Below are 14,456 nucleotides of genomic sequence, written 5' to 3'. Positions count from 1 at the left end.
GGCAACATTGTGCGTTAACCGGAAACTGGCCCTAGAAAACTTCCTGTTTACCTTGTTTTAGCGTGGTTTTAGCCTGCGTTGCTGGCCGCGGCTGCTTGTGTTTCGATGTTTTCTGCTGATAGAATTATCCCGATGAAGCGCTCGCGACTCGGGCACTGTCCTGTAGTGCCAGGATGCAGTCTGCGATACGGAGCTAATTTGCTATCGCAAGTCAAAACGTTCTGTTTCCCGAGAGGTGAAAGCAGAAAGAGCGCCTGGATTGCAGCGATCAGGCGAGAAAACTGGATACTGTGACGGGCTAGCAGACGCACGCGCGTAAGGGTCTTTCCTTTCTGTCTAGCCTCGCACGCCACCGGAGGGCTCACATTGTTGTGCAAATAAAAATTATTATTATTATTATTATTGCAGCGATCAGGCGAGAAAACTGGATTCCCATAAAAAGCGCGTAGATTTGTTCTGCCCACTTTATCAAAGGCAAGTAAAGTTCAAAGCATACTCTAATGGCACAGAGGCGATGCTGAGACGTTAGTCGAAGGTCCCCAATGAAAAAGAACACGTCGGACGCCGTCATCTTCCACCCGTGGCAGATAAGTACGCTGACGCCTGAAGTGGATAGCAAGAGGTGAAAGCTGGCTAACGCAGAAAATTCACCATAAAGGTGTTTCCTGTAGTTGGAACCTCATCAGTGATGTGTACTGTTCGAAGCAACACGCGGAGCACCAAAGCAGCCGCGCTCAACATGAATTCCGGCACAGTGTACGTCGCGGTGCCCGTGTTTTGTTGCCGTTGAGTTTGCATTTTATGAGAGCGACGCCTGCGAATGGGTTCGCATCAGTGAGAGCAAATGACTCACCACCTGTCTTGTTGCCGCCAATGGACATCGCCCCACTCTAGCTAAATCATCTTCCGGTGTGAGTGTGGGCAGTAGATGTAGGCGGGTTAACTTGAAAGTTGGATTCATGAATACTGTACTCGTGAGTAAACAATAGTAGTTCGCGTGACTCAGCCGCACCTGACATCATCTCATCAGTACATTCATCTATATTATCTCAGTCACACCGAAAACGTCGGATTGCGTGTGATTCCGATCGGCGCCGATCTCTATCAAGAGTGCCCGGTGTGACACAGGCGGAGTAATAAGCGTTTTATCGTGAGGTTGTGTGCCTAGACGAATACACATAAATGTGTCCGCGGCTGTGATAAAAGGCAGGTTTTTGGCTCCTGTCGAAAAGCCGAATTGCACGAATTTTTTATCCAGCGGATCAGGCAATTCTCCTCGCGGCTGCAGTTTCTGCTTGTACCTCTCCCGTGCGACGTCGTCGAGCCCCTTCATGCAGACGCTAGACATCGCTCTAAACACATCTGAAGGAATGCGCCAGAAATAATAGAGCAACAAATTCAAACACACCAGGAAGTACGGCCGGGACCATTGAAAAAGTATTACCGGAAGTGGCGCACCGGAAATCTTCTTGGGCAGGCCGTTCGGTGCTCGCCAGTTTGTTTACAAACAGCGAAACCGTCTTCCGCCATGTTGAACTCGTGAAACGAATGCCGGAGTGCAGCGCCACCGTGAACCGGTTCACGAAGTGCAGGTGAAACGAATGGACCTATGGCTGTTCCATCGTACGGAAGCACCCTCCTCCTAGCCACGCCGCAGATTCGCGCCACGCACATGGCGGACGCTCAAGTACGCGCGCCTGTTCAAGGTTCCGCTTGCCCATTTCACGTTGAGCGGGTTTCAATAAACGTGCTTCCGAGTGACATGTTGGACACGAGTACGCCTACGTGCGAAATAAACGCCAGATCTCATAGCCCATGTAACATCGAACAGGTTTCGATGAGCACGCGGACGTTTACGCGTGAGTTAGACGCAAGTTCTAACTGCCCATCAAACGTGAAGTGCCTCCGCGTCGACCTGTGCACGGACGGCGACACGCACGAGTGGATCGCCAGCTACAGTAGGAAAACCAACACGACATGGATCGTCGACAGGGAAACCCGAAATCCAGAGGTAAGTTCACATGTTCGTTTCTTCTACATGTGGTGAATAGGCCAGTCTAATAATAACATTTCATGATATCGACGCCAATTGCGAAAATGCCAAATGCGAAAGCGCTAAATGCTCGCTCATCGTATCGAAAGGCGCGACGCTAAGGGTGACCGCGTGGTCTAGGACGTACAGTGACATGTAGAAATGTTAAATGGGGGCGTAAACACGCGAAAATGGACTATCGAAAATGCAAACATTACATGGCCGCAGGCCCGTAGCCAGGGGAGGGGGCGGGCGCCCCCCCCCCCCCCTAATTTTTATGATATATGGTGTTTTACCAAAAATAAATAATGGAAATAGGCCTTTTGCTCAAATAGTCAAAGTTTTCAGCAAGTGGGCGCACCCCGAAAAAAATTCCTGGCTACGGGCCTGCATGACCGTACGCTAGGGAGGTTAATGCTTCAGCAGTGCGTTGCTTGCGGCGCGATCCGATCTGCCACTCAAACTTTTGAACGAGCCAAACGGTCGACAGGGCCGCAAATAGGAAAAGTTAGTCACTAAAATTCGCAGTGAAAACAGAGGCCTCTTGGTTTCAGTTCAAAACAACCTTTCAAGTACACTAATCGTACCAGTCGTTGACAGTTTCGCGGACTTCAGCAGCGGCATTTCCATGCTGCAGCTGCGGCTTTAGTGCACAATATCATTGCCGCATTCAGTCCAAAACACAGCGTCGCGCCTTTCGATACGATGAGCGAGCATTCAGCGCTTTCGCATTTAACGTTTCCGCGATTGGCGTCGATATCATCAAATGTTATTATTAGACTGGGCCTATTCGCCACTTGTAAAAGAAACGAACACGTGAACTTGCCTCTTTGGATTTCGGGTTTCTCTGTCGACGATCCATGTCGTGTTGGTTTTCCTACTGTAGCTGGCGATCCACTCGTATGCGTCGCCGTCCGTGCACAGGTCGACGCGGAGGCACTTTACGTTGACACTCGGAACCACGTTGCTCATCGAAACTATCGAAACCCGCTTGCAGGCGCTCTCGGCCCTCGGCGCGCGTATCTGCGGCGTCTCGGCGTGGCGAGGGGTGCTTCCGAACGATGGAACAGCCGTAAACACTCCTCCGTGCCAACGCCTCCTCTAGAAACATGCCTGCGGCGTCGCTGGCTATCCCATTGTAGCCGTCCTGCCTTGAGTTGTACTCGCTTGTCGAGAGATGGCGCCACGTTCTCCCCTATTGTTTTCAATGGGGCTGACGTTGTGTGACGTCGAGGGGTGTAATGTGCGCATGCGCAAATGTGTGTTGCAAGCGGCCACCGCTAGGATCGCCAGCTACTGCCCTCATTAGAAACGGTGAAGGAGGGAAAGGGTAGGGCAGGAGGTTTTTGGCTCACGCGGCAGGCATCTTTCTAGAGGAGGCGTTGTCCGTGCGTGCGGAAACGTGCTCGCCAGCCCAGCCACGTGACCCCAAGAGAAGAACCAATAGCGCGCAAGCGCTCGTCGAGGGGCCGCTGGCGTCCTCCTCGCTCTCTCTTTTTTCTCTCTCGCGTGCGCTGCCGCGCCAGGAAATCATAATACGCGGTGTAGCACACTATACGCAAGCCAGGAGTTCATGCGCTAAATAGCATGAAATGTCATTAAGCTGCTTCCAGTGACAATGTACATAATGATTGTCGGTTGTTTCGCCGGTAGCGCATGAGTATCCATGGGCTGCGATTCGGGACCTAATGTCAGCGCTGCATGCACATGGCGGCGATCGCGAGGCAGGCAGCGTTGCTACTGGTACTACATGCATTCGTTGACTGTTCGGACGCAACACGGTAACGTTTAGGGATACTTGCCATGCTTGATTCAGTTGTTACCTTGGGCTGCAAACGTGAAGGGTAGTCTGCAAAAAGTGACGCTACTGCATCCTTCGTAAGCCGCCGCTTCTTATATTCTCTGAAATCTCCGCGTCGTAAACGACGGCTTCATATTCTAGTTTAGTTTGAAGATGTATTAGGAGACCAATTATCTCGCCTAATTACTGCAAGCCACCTCTAACGAACACCAGCGGCAACTGGAATTTCATGGAACGACAGCCGAACAGTGTATTAAGGCGAAAGCCTCAGATGCCTCATCAAACGCGAAAATTGACCGTCGTCGGCGTCAACACGAGTGATGCAAAAAATAATTAAGTGATGACGTCATCATATGACGTGACGTCATCATATGACGTCACAGATCATAAAATTTTGTGACATCGTCGTGACGTCACATGACGTGACGTCGTCATATTACATCTTCGCTTCCCTTACAAAAATGTATGTAGACAGTCTATAGACTGTCTAAACATGGGTTTAGACACTGTATATACTGTCTAAATCTATTTTTGTAAGGGTTGGTCAAAATGGGCCGATCACGGAGGAAGTGCATGCCTCCGCTGATGTGCAGAAAGCTTGCATTGCCTCCGATCCTTGAGGCTGTAAGAAAACCACGTTAGGCACAGAAATATCTCGGAGGGAGGCAGGAAATGTTCAATACATTGACTAGAAGAAAAAGAAGAAGATGGCTTTCTGCTTTCAGTCATATTAGATGAATGCATAAAGGCCCTGTGAGATTTTTTTCTTTATCAATAAAGGGAAATAAAAAGAAGACAATCGTGATTTCTTTCAGTTCCATTTGGAGAGTGGAACACAACAGTATGACATACTAAGGCGTTGGGGCGGTTGCAATAGCCTGAAATGGAAAATAAAACGCGAATACTATCAAACTCCAGTTAAAGTATCGAACCGGCAGCACGGCCTGACAGTCTGCCTGCGGAATGCTTACAGCGTGGATGGAAAGACACGCGAACATGCGGCATCTGCAATCTTTGCTGTTTCGCATCTATTTGCAAGTGGTTATAGCCTCGATGATTCATCAGAACACGACGTCATCCATGACACAATAAAGGACCATCTAGCATTTTTTATTGCCACCACGGTTAGAGCGTTTCTTTCCATCCCCATGTACCTGTGAAAGCCTGCAAGAAGCACAAATGCAATTAAACTCGGATGCATACACGAATTCGTGAGCTTCATGATACGCGCGGCCGTTGAGCGCCAGCTTCTCGTAGTCTTAGGGTGCCTTGATGCGCGTTTTGTTGCGCGTTTTGTCGCACACATCGAGGCACACTACGTAGTCTTAAGGTCCCTAGATAAAACAAAAACTTGTTTTATCTAGGGACCTTACGTAGTCTAGTGTGCCTCGATGCGTGCGCCCCCCTTAGGGTGTTGCCATTCTTTGAAGGGGCTGATGCCGCCAAGACGCCATTTTTTGCCCCGCGTCTCGTGCCTCTCAGCGCAGCTGCCGTAGAGCGGTGAGACGCCGGTAAGAAGCCGTGGGCTAAAATATGGCAGCCGCGCCGCAGTAGACGCCGCAGATGTCCTCACCCTGGACAAAACGCGCAACAAAACGCGCATCAAGGCACCCTAACGTAGTCTACTTGCACAGCGCCACCACGCGGCAGCGGCGAGCGGACGCGGAGCGCGCGCTCGACGGCCCGAGGAGAGCGTTCGCCCAGGCACTGAAAAATAGAGGAGGCGCTGGCTGCAAGAACGCTCTAGTTACCGATTATTAGCACTTCACGCCGTGATCGACCTGGTACTACGCTGGCTGCTACTGGTACCGACGACGAAGCACTGCCGTTCACAGACGCGGAGCTAATTCTTGCGTCGCACGGGCGAATGCGTGCCGCTGAACGGTTCAGACAGCGACGAATAAGTCAATGGCAGCGACGATACCAAGCAAAACACCTTAAAGAAACGAAAAATCAGCAAACACAGGCTTTAGCAGGGACCTCACATCAACAGATAGCGCGCCGGTTCGAGTACGCGCAGCCCAAGATGGCGATTTCGCCAATCTTGCACGTTAGACGGCGCGCATTTCAATAGGGCGCCTCCCTGGCGTGAGAATTTGAAAAGGTGTGACGTAGTTGCAAGTTGTGTGTAGAGAGCAGGGTGTCGGAACGGAACGAAAACCAAAAACGAAAAACGAAAAAAACGATATTTTTGACCGGAACGAAAACGTAACCGAAACGTTATATATTATTTCGTTCCGAAGTGAAACCTAATTTTTTTTAATTCGTTTTTCGGTTCACGAGAAAACTTGGCAATCCGGAACAACTGAGGTCATTGGCAATCCGGAACAACTGAGGAGCAATTATGCATATCTCTGGGTACAGTATTCGCGCGTACCTCCGGCAGGAATTTTAAAGCAATGTTCAAATTGTGCGAAAAACGAAAACAATGGCAACCAGAGATGTTTATATTAACGCAAGTGGACTTTTGCGCACCTGTCAGGCCGGCCAGCGTGGAGAGGGCATTGTCGGCGCTGAAGTTTGTTACAGCGAAAGCTGTTATGAGATCGCAACAGGCGATTTTGGCGCCATAGTTGTCCGCCGCCGCCGGTGTCCGTAACCGCTTTCGCGCGAAACAATAAAAATTTAAATGAGAAGCAAATTTCTAGGATCGGATTAACCCGCGTCCTCTGCCCGGCAGTCGAGTATTCCACCACAGTGCCCCGCTGGTGCTTGTAACTCCTTCGCAAAAATACTCTGTACAGGCGTCATATGTCGGGCAAGGAATCGTGTTAACATATGTTATATAGCGTGGCAGAAGAGTAGAATAACAACCTGGCGTCACACAATGCGAACTGCGCAACGTGTCGATCGTTGTATGCTTCCAACCCGTTACAATGGTCTAAGTCTTCATCGTTATCAGTCACAGCACAAAGTGCACATAATGCTTCGATAATTAAGAAAAATTACGATGATTTATGGCGTAGTGGGTACCTTGCATATGTACTTGTATTAGTTGCCCCAAGAGAGTCTACAACGGCAGGGGCGTAGCCAGGGGGGGGGGGGCCCTAGGAAAAATTCCAATAGAAATCTTTATTGGTCCAATAAAAAACATATGGGTCCCATAGCAGGATGTATGGGTCCAATAGGAAGTGCTACAGGTCCCATAGCAGGATGCATGGGTCCAATAGATGTCCAACAGGAATTGCTACAGGTCCCATAGCAGGATACATGGGTCCAATAGGAAGTGCTACAGGTCCCATAGCAGGATGCATGGGTCCAATAGATGTCCAATAGGAAGTGCTACAGGTATATGGTAGTCTTTTATTAGGACAATAAAATGTTCTACAGGGCGAATAAAATGCACTGTTGAGACAAACAGACAGAGTGATACACATTTAAGAACAAAGGATCTGCATGAATTGGCTACTAGTCTTTTTCATGAAGATTTGGAATTGTGGAGACAAAAATTGTGCCTTCTACCTCCATAAACACACACAAACGGTAAAAGTCACTTGAATGGACAAAAGCAAAGTCTGTGCTTTTTGTACAAACTAAAATGTGCGAGGCAAAAAGCTTTTGGGATGGGATTAATTCCTGGCATTCCAGAATAGCATCAGAGCTAGCTCCATCAAACATCCTATTGACTAAAAAAAATTTGCCAGATCTGCTAACAAAGGCAGCATTAAAAGTCCTCTGAGGCCTTTTGTAGTTCACAGAGTGTACCATCTGCCCTGAAATGAGAGCTCTGTAATATTCCACAAGCACTTCTGGTGGATGGCCGAGCCTGAGCACAAGATTCTGGTACTCCGCATCTGTGCAACGTCTGCCAATTCCTAGCAACATCATTCCACTGCCAGTGGTTGGTTTTTGCAAACCAAAGTAGATCTGTGACTGAGGTGAAAGTTGCAAGCTGTAGGGCAGAGTCTTCAATTTTCTTGACAGTACATAACGCTCCAATATTTGAAGGGGAACACCACAGGCTCCGGCAACAAGCTTAACAAGAGTGCCATTCCCATTTTCAAATACAAATGAAGAATGGGACCAAAGCGGACCAAGTTTAGCGACACTTTTTGGCAAATGGAGGAGCCCATGCACATTGAACGTCATTGCAGAAGTCCCATATAACATCTGTGTGTGTGCAACAAACTCAGACAGAGCATCAGATGAAGTTATGATGTCATCGTTGGTGATTTCATCTTTTAGAAGGATGTAAATACCTTGCACAAGTAGGCTGAAGTGTTTCACATACCTTGTGGGCAAGATGCCAGTCAAAGTCGGGAGGGAATAATGCAAAAGCCACCATTTCCATTCGCTTGCTTTCCACATACTGTAATCCGATAATTTGCGAGGTAAGCGGGTAAACCAATTTGGTGGCTTCATGGCTAAAATTCTTGAATTTAAATGTTCGATTGTTTTTCTTGAGCCAATATAGTATTGAGAGCCTGTAGATTGTAGCCACATAGCACAAAACTGTTTTGATACACCTTCAAGAACAACATGCATGTAGTCTGGACATGTTCCCCAAACAACATCATAAGCATCAAGCTTTGAGAGTGCTGTAGACCCCTTCACTCCATTCACTGGAGCTCCACATCGGCTTGCTTCCTTCGCATCCTGCTTCATTCCAGCAGTGCTTCTTTCAGACGCAGCTTCCTGTGCATCACTGCCAGGTAGCACATACCGAAGAGCACCTATTAGAAAGATAAAAGCATAGTGGCCAAGGTTTAAATGGAAGTAAGTGCACCAAGTACTAGCTTGAATTCATATTTGAAATCTGCGGCAATAATTGAAAGATAAGCATTAAATCTTGTTCAGGCTTAAATGACACAAGTGGAAAACTTCAGAGTCGTTACGACGTCCCTGAAATCCATCAGCTTACATTGCATGCCCGTACACACTAATGAATGGTGCAATAGTGAAAGATATCTGAAATTCAAATGCTCACCATGAAGAAATGTTCCACGCTCCAAGCAGAAGCTGCAACCATAATGTCCATTGAACTGCTTCATGTGGAGGACGAGGGCACGGGCAGGGGCATCAACACAGACGCATGCCACACGCACTACAGACTTCATGATGCGAGAGCCACACCTCCAGACAACAGCACCCATTTCGTTGAGCTCCTTAACAAAGGTCCCAAAGAAAAGCTGCATGTCTGGGTGGCCACGGCCAAACCAAACTCCACCCAAAAGCACATTACTCCACCTCAAGAGTACTGGCAGTTCGTTCACCACCAACTGAATTGGCCAAAGGCTGTCTTTTGAAGAGTTGAACACCCTTGCACCATCTGTGTTCACGGTGATGGTTATGTCAGCCCATTCTGAGTGCTTTCGGCACTTCTTCAGCAATGTGCCGTCAGTGATGTCTCTTAATAAACATGATGCACTTCCAGGGCTACTCAGCTGATCAAATAATGCCTGTGCTACCGATTTGCTCATGAGGAGATCTTCTAGCTGTTTCTTTACACTAAGCGTGGAAAAGAAGTTGCTCTTCTTGAAATTTGATAAACAGACATTTTCACTACAATTACTGCAAGTGATGTCTTGGGCAGCTCGCTTCCCGGCATAGGTCTTGCATGATGAACAAAAGAAATGATGGCACACAGTGTCTGAAGTTTCCCACATTTTTTTTAGAAGGTGCCGTGAACAGGGTATAACAGTCTCTCCAAGCAAGAAGTTCACCAGCTTAACCAGATCTTCCATTTGACTCCAATTGAGGCCAGCAGATATGCAGAATGTTAGAATGCTCAACAGTGCTTCAGCGACAGTAAGCACAGAATTGGGCAGTGTTGCTTGCGACAATGTACTCCAGTCATCCTTCGGCACTTCTCCACTGCACATGTCAACGTCGTCCGAGGCGGTCTCATCATCCAGATCGATGCCGTCACTGTCTGCACGGAAACAATACAGCACATTTAGTTGGACTGAAAGCGGAGTACAGGCGTCATCATGAGAAGCATGACATTTTCAAGGCTGAATAACCTTTGCTGAAGTAGCCACCATACAGAGCTAACTTACTTTCTCCCATTACTAAACCGCACCTCCTAACATAATACTGCCACACAATCCTCGGGTGTGATGAATGGAAAGCCCCTAGCAAATATAACATTATCATGGCAGTTTGTAAAAATTATACGTGAGGACATGTAGCACGTCCTATCAGGAAGTTTTGCCCCCGTATTAAAAGCTTCAAAGCAATCGAGCATTGCACGCCTGATGACAAAACTTCGGCTATTTTAAAAAGCGCATTAATGGACCGCGGATTGTGTGAGAAACTAAACGTGAAGATTACGTACCGACACTGCTGGTTGCGTCTTGGTGTCCGTCCTGCGCAACACTGGACGCGTGCAAGCAGTCCGTGCTCTCGCTCGAAGTTTGACTAGGTTCGTCAGGTTCAGCGGGTGTGGGCGATGCGGATCCGTCGGCGGCAAGTTCGGCAGACTCCTCTCGTCGCGAAAGTGTTTTTGCGCGCCATTTGGTTGTTCTTGGCAGATCACAGCGCGCATTCGGCTCAAGGTAAATCTTCCGCTTTTTTTTTACAGGTTTAGAAGTGCTTGCATCCATAGCTAGATGACGAGCAACGCGGCACTGCACTCCGCTATGTATACACAACGAAGTCGATTGTCGCACTGCTTCCGATGCGCTGGTGCTCTTATCTGACGCAGCAAATGAGCAGCACACTGCAGCTAAGACAGGTGTGCCACATCGAGCGCAAATTTAACACAATTTGCTAGAAAAAAGAACAACGTCCACGAGCAAGCAACGACAACGAGGTGCATGTTTTAGCAACGATATAACACATAATAACACCAATAACACGACAGCTGAGACGATATCCAGCCTCCAGTTGGATCGGAGCAATCACGTGACCGTTGTTAGATAAAACTAAAAAAAAAATCTGACTACAAAACCCTTTGCTTAGCAAAAACAGGAGGTGGTAATAATTTAGGTGATTCCTGAATACCACCTACAAATCTCGAAGGATAATAAATTTTGAAATCCGGAAATACGTCATAGCCGCCATTTGCATTTTCACGCCGTGTTGCACATCCGCAACATCCGCTTCATCTGTTTGTGTAGCGTGCACGCACGTGTGTGCACAGTGACAGGACTGCGATGCATTCGGGCAAAAAGAACGAGCACGCCGGGCCGATGTACTATGCGTACGTCAGATTTATCGACGACGGTAAACGGCACATTCTGCCCATCAGCGACATAAAAAACTTCACGCCGTCACACCTGAAGGATTTCAGGCCAAAAAAGGTGTACGACGTGAAATGGCAGGACGACGTGCAGGACGACTTCTTCGGCGCCCAAGTTGTTAAGCTGTTCGGTAAGTTTACAGTTTTTCCTTTCTTTTTCTGTAAAGCTAAGCGATGTAGATGTTCTTATTTGTGTTGTGTAGCTATTTTAAAAACTAGCATTGACCGCAGTAGTCCTAACATGGTCGTAGCTCCATGTGCATCGCACGCCTTTTACCGTGCATGGAGCTAGACGTGCGTTTAGAAAAGTTTGTTCCTACAATGCATCCTTTGTGTTTGCGATAACCTAGCTGTGCATGGTACCTAGCTAGTCTGCGCTGGTATAACGAGGAACGCAACGAAAGGGGTATGGATCAAATACATGTGTTAGATCGTCAACTAAACCTTTCTTGTTTTCCGAATTATGTTGCTCGCAGTTGTAATTCCTTTGCGCGCCATAAGTGAAGCACTAGCTGAACTTTAGGTGCCACTAATGAGAGGCAGCTAAGAAAAAGAAAAAGGCACCTATGCGGTGCGAGTAGCATTTTGAGGATTCTGAAAAGTCATAAACAGATTGGGAAAAAGCTATAGAGCCTTTTGTTAACACCCTCGCTTAAAAGTCACACCGTTAGGATGCTGACAGCATTTCTGTAGTGTAGAGATTGTTTTGCTGGTGGAACATATGTAACCGACTTGTCTTTTGTTGCTCTAACAGAGACGTATGAAGCAGCACACGAGGAAACCTCAAGAAAGAGGTTACCGGTTCCTCCTGTGGAAGTATCGTCATCTAGTGGCAATGACAGCAATGAAGTAAGTTAAAAACTCTATAACTATTGAGTGTTTTCTAAATTAAATATTTACAATCCAGGACACCCCGGACCCCCCAAGGCGGGAGAATGCTACAAGCAGACTGAAGGCTAAACAGCGCGCACAGCTGCTGGATTCACACTCTAGCACCGATGATGACATGATGTCAACATCAGAAGCAGCAAGGCTCAGGAAAGAAAATCTTGATTTAAAGAAAGAAAACAAGCAGCTAAGACATCTAAACATGCGTCTTCAGAAGATTGTGACTGGTAGGTAAACCCACAGGGTAGTAGCTGTGAGCACCTACATAATGTTTTTCATGTCATGAGCACATGTTATGCATTGAGAAAATTACACGATGCTCTTTCATTTCCTAGAGAAGCTGTTTCTATGCAATTCATCAGACCATAGACAGAAGCAGATGAAAGAAGGCACCTTGCTGCAACCATTTGCAAGCCCACTTAAAAAGCCAGGTAAATTATCACTTTTCAGTAATTCATGTCACTGACAAAGTTGCTGGGGCCACTGTGGCATGCTTATTTCGAAACTGCTTGTGTTGTGTACCCTATTGATGTGCACGCATTATGATGAGTCATCCTCCACATTTTTTTTTTCCTTCAGAGCAACAGAGTGCACCACCCCCTGAGCGAACACAAAATGAAGTTTGTGCAACAGCCAGATGCAAGGATGCAGCAGTCAAAGATGGCAAGTGTATTAACTGTGACATTACCAAACTCATGAAAACTAGCAGTCAGTGTTTTAACTGTTCTCTAAATTTTTGCATTCTTCTCTTGCCAGATGCACAAAACATGGCCTCTGTAGCCGACCAAGACAGCAATGGTGCTGGGACCCTCAGTCTGGGAGCCGCAGTAGCTGGCACTCCCACACGTGTGCTGTTCGAGGAAATCGATGGCCAGGTAAGATTTTGCTATTTTGGCGCTGAGAAATGCATTGTCTTACAGTTCTCTATGTTTGTTGTGATTGTTTCTTTGAAGGCATTCAGAGTTTGATATTTAATTACAGGTTTTCATCAGCAAAGATATTTGGCTGACGGTCACCGATTTTAATTTTCTAATGGCTGCCCGAAACGATTCGATATTTGTGCGGGATGCTGCAACAAAAATATTCTCGACTGCTGGGCTCATGGGACGCAGCGTGACAGGCAGACCATCAAACCGCACTAAGGGGGACCCAAAGCCTCCGCTGGACAGTGGCAAACTCAGTGCACTGAAAGGTAATTTATCAAGTGGATATCACATTCAGGCTTAATATTGGGTGACAACTAAAAGACTGCAAATAATGCTTTGCTTGCAGGAATGGTGGTATGTATTTATGATTGTAGTTAGGTTTCTGTTAGTCGACTGCTTGAGTGTGCGTAATGCAGCATCTTGCCATTGTTACAAGAAATCATGCAAGCTTAAAGGCTAGATATAAAATAAACTGAAAAAAAAAAGAAGCATGCTGACTTGGATGTTATTTGGATGTTAGGATTGAAGAACAATTTAAGAGATAATGTTTTGCTCGGGAGTGGCTTAAAGTAGTGGAGCAAATTAGTATGCACAGGACTACGCATGTGCAAACATTGCTTTTGATACGACGACCGATGTAGATACTCTGTTTTGCATCATCACTCTTCAGATTTTTGTGCTTCCATCATTACTTGGCTCATAAATACATATGTAAACCTATCTCAACAGTTATTGGCTGGCACTGCCATGGCTGTTGTTCGCATACACAGTAGGGAGCTCTAGAAGTACCACACTCGAGCACTTTGTAAATTCAAGGCCCTGTACCCGATTTGCTCTCTTAAGTTTGTCACATTGCATTCCTTTAATGCTCACACACCATTGATGCTGAACAGTATGTGTCCTTAAATGTTATCCACATAAACTTTTAAATTTGTCAGTAAGCAAAAATGTTGCCGCATTCACTTTCATTTCTTTGCATTACATATTTAATCTGTCATATACTTATCCCAATTTTCCCAGAACTAACGGATTCACACATAAACTTGTGCAATTTACAACTGTTGAAATTCTAGCAGGACTTTTTTCTTTTTGCACACACTTTTAAAAGCCAAGTTTTAGATCAAACTGTGCCATTGTTTAATCAACTCTTGCACAACCAAAGCATTGTGGACGTGTCTTCTCTATTTGTGTTGCCTAAACCTGTGGTGTTAAGCAAAACGTTCTGAAAAACCATGCTCACTACCCTTTCCAGATTTCTTTCATCACTTCGTAAGCGCCTCTCCCAAGGGTCAGTCGGCTGAACAAATAAAGGAGAGAAGTAAGAAGTTTGGCCGCCACCTTGCAGGGAAGCTGGCTGATGTTCAGTCGGTGGCAAACTAAACATGCTGCAACTGCCTGCTTGTACATGTATTTGAAATACATTTTTACATAAAAGCCTGTGTTGATGTTGCTTTCTATGTGGCTGTGAACTGCTTCTGCACACAGCTCATATAACTAAACCTATACGTGTATATTTTATACCCAGCTTATCAGTATATCAGGTTTATTGCTTTATAAAGCTGCTAGCTCTAGGTGTGTAGGTCTATCTGGCAATAGCCTAATAAACCAATACAGGCTATTGCGTCT

General features: G+C 46.6%; 2 protein-coding genes across 2 annotated transcripts; one reads left to right on the top strand and one right to left on the bottom strand.

Annotated features, from left to right (window-relative positions):
* Nucleotides 1-7,129: 7,129 nt before the first annotated feature.
* Nucleotides 7,130-9,675, bottom strand: LOC119382286 (uncharacterized). Its single transcript, XM_049412781.1, has 2 exons — nt 8,761-9,675; nt 7,130-8,506 (listed from the first exon to the last, which is right to left on the bottom strand). Exons 1-2 carry the CDS (start codon nt 9,653-9,655, stop codon nt 7,242-7,244), a joined length of 2,160 nt encoding a protein of 719 aa, XP_049268738.1. The 5' UTR covers nt 9,656-9,675; the 3' UTR covers nt 7,130-7,241.
* Nucleotides 9,676-10,890: 1,215 nt separating this feature from the next.
* LOC119381494 (uncharacterized) lies at nt 10,891-14,210 on the top strand. Its single transcript, XM_037649280.2, has 7 exons — nt 10,891-11,147; nt 11,771-11,865; nt 11,924-12,131; nt 12,240-12,335; nt 12,484-12,779; nt 12,886-13,096; nt 14,083-14,210. Exons 1-7 carry the CDS (start codon nt 10,931-10,933, stop codon nt 14,208-14,210), a joined length of 1,251 nt encoding a protein of 416 aa, XP_037505208.2. The 5' UTR covers nt 10,891-10,930.
* The last annotated feature ends 246 nt before the right edge of the window (nt 14,211-14,456 follow it).

The sequence above is a fragment of the Rhipicephalus sanguineus genome, chromosome 2 (genome assembly GCF_013339695.2).
Source record: "Rhipicephalus sanguineus isolate Rsan-2018 chromosome 2, BIME_Rsan_1.4, whole genome shotgun sequence".
NCBI classification, from domain to species: domain Eukaryota; kingdom Metazoa; phylum Arthropoda; class Arachnida; order Ixodida; family Ixodidae; genus Rhipicephalus; species Rhipicephalus sanguineus.
This window is presented reverse-complemented; position numbering and strand designations above follow the sequence as displayed.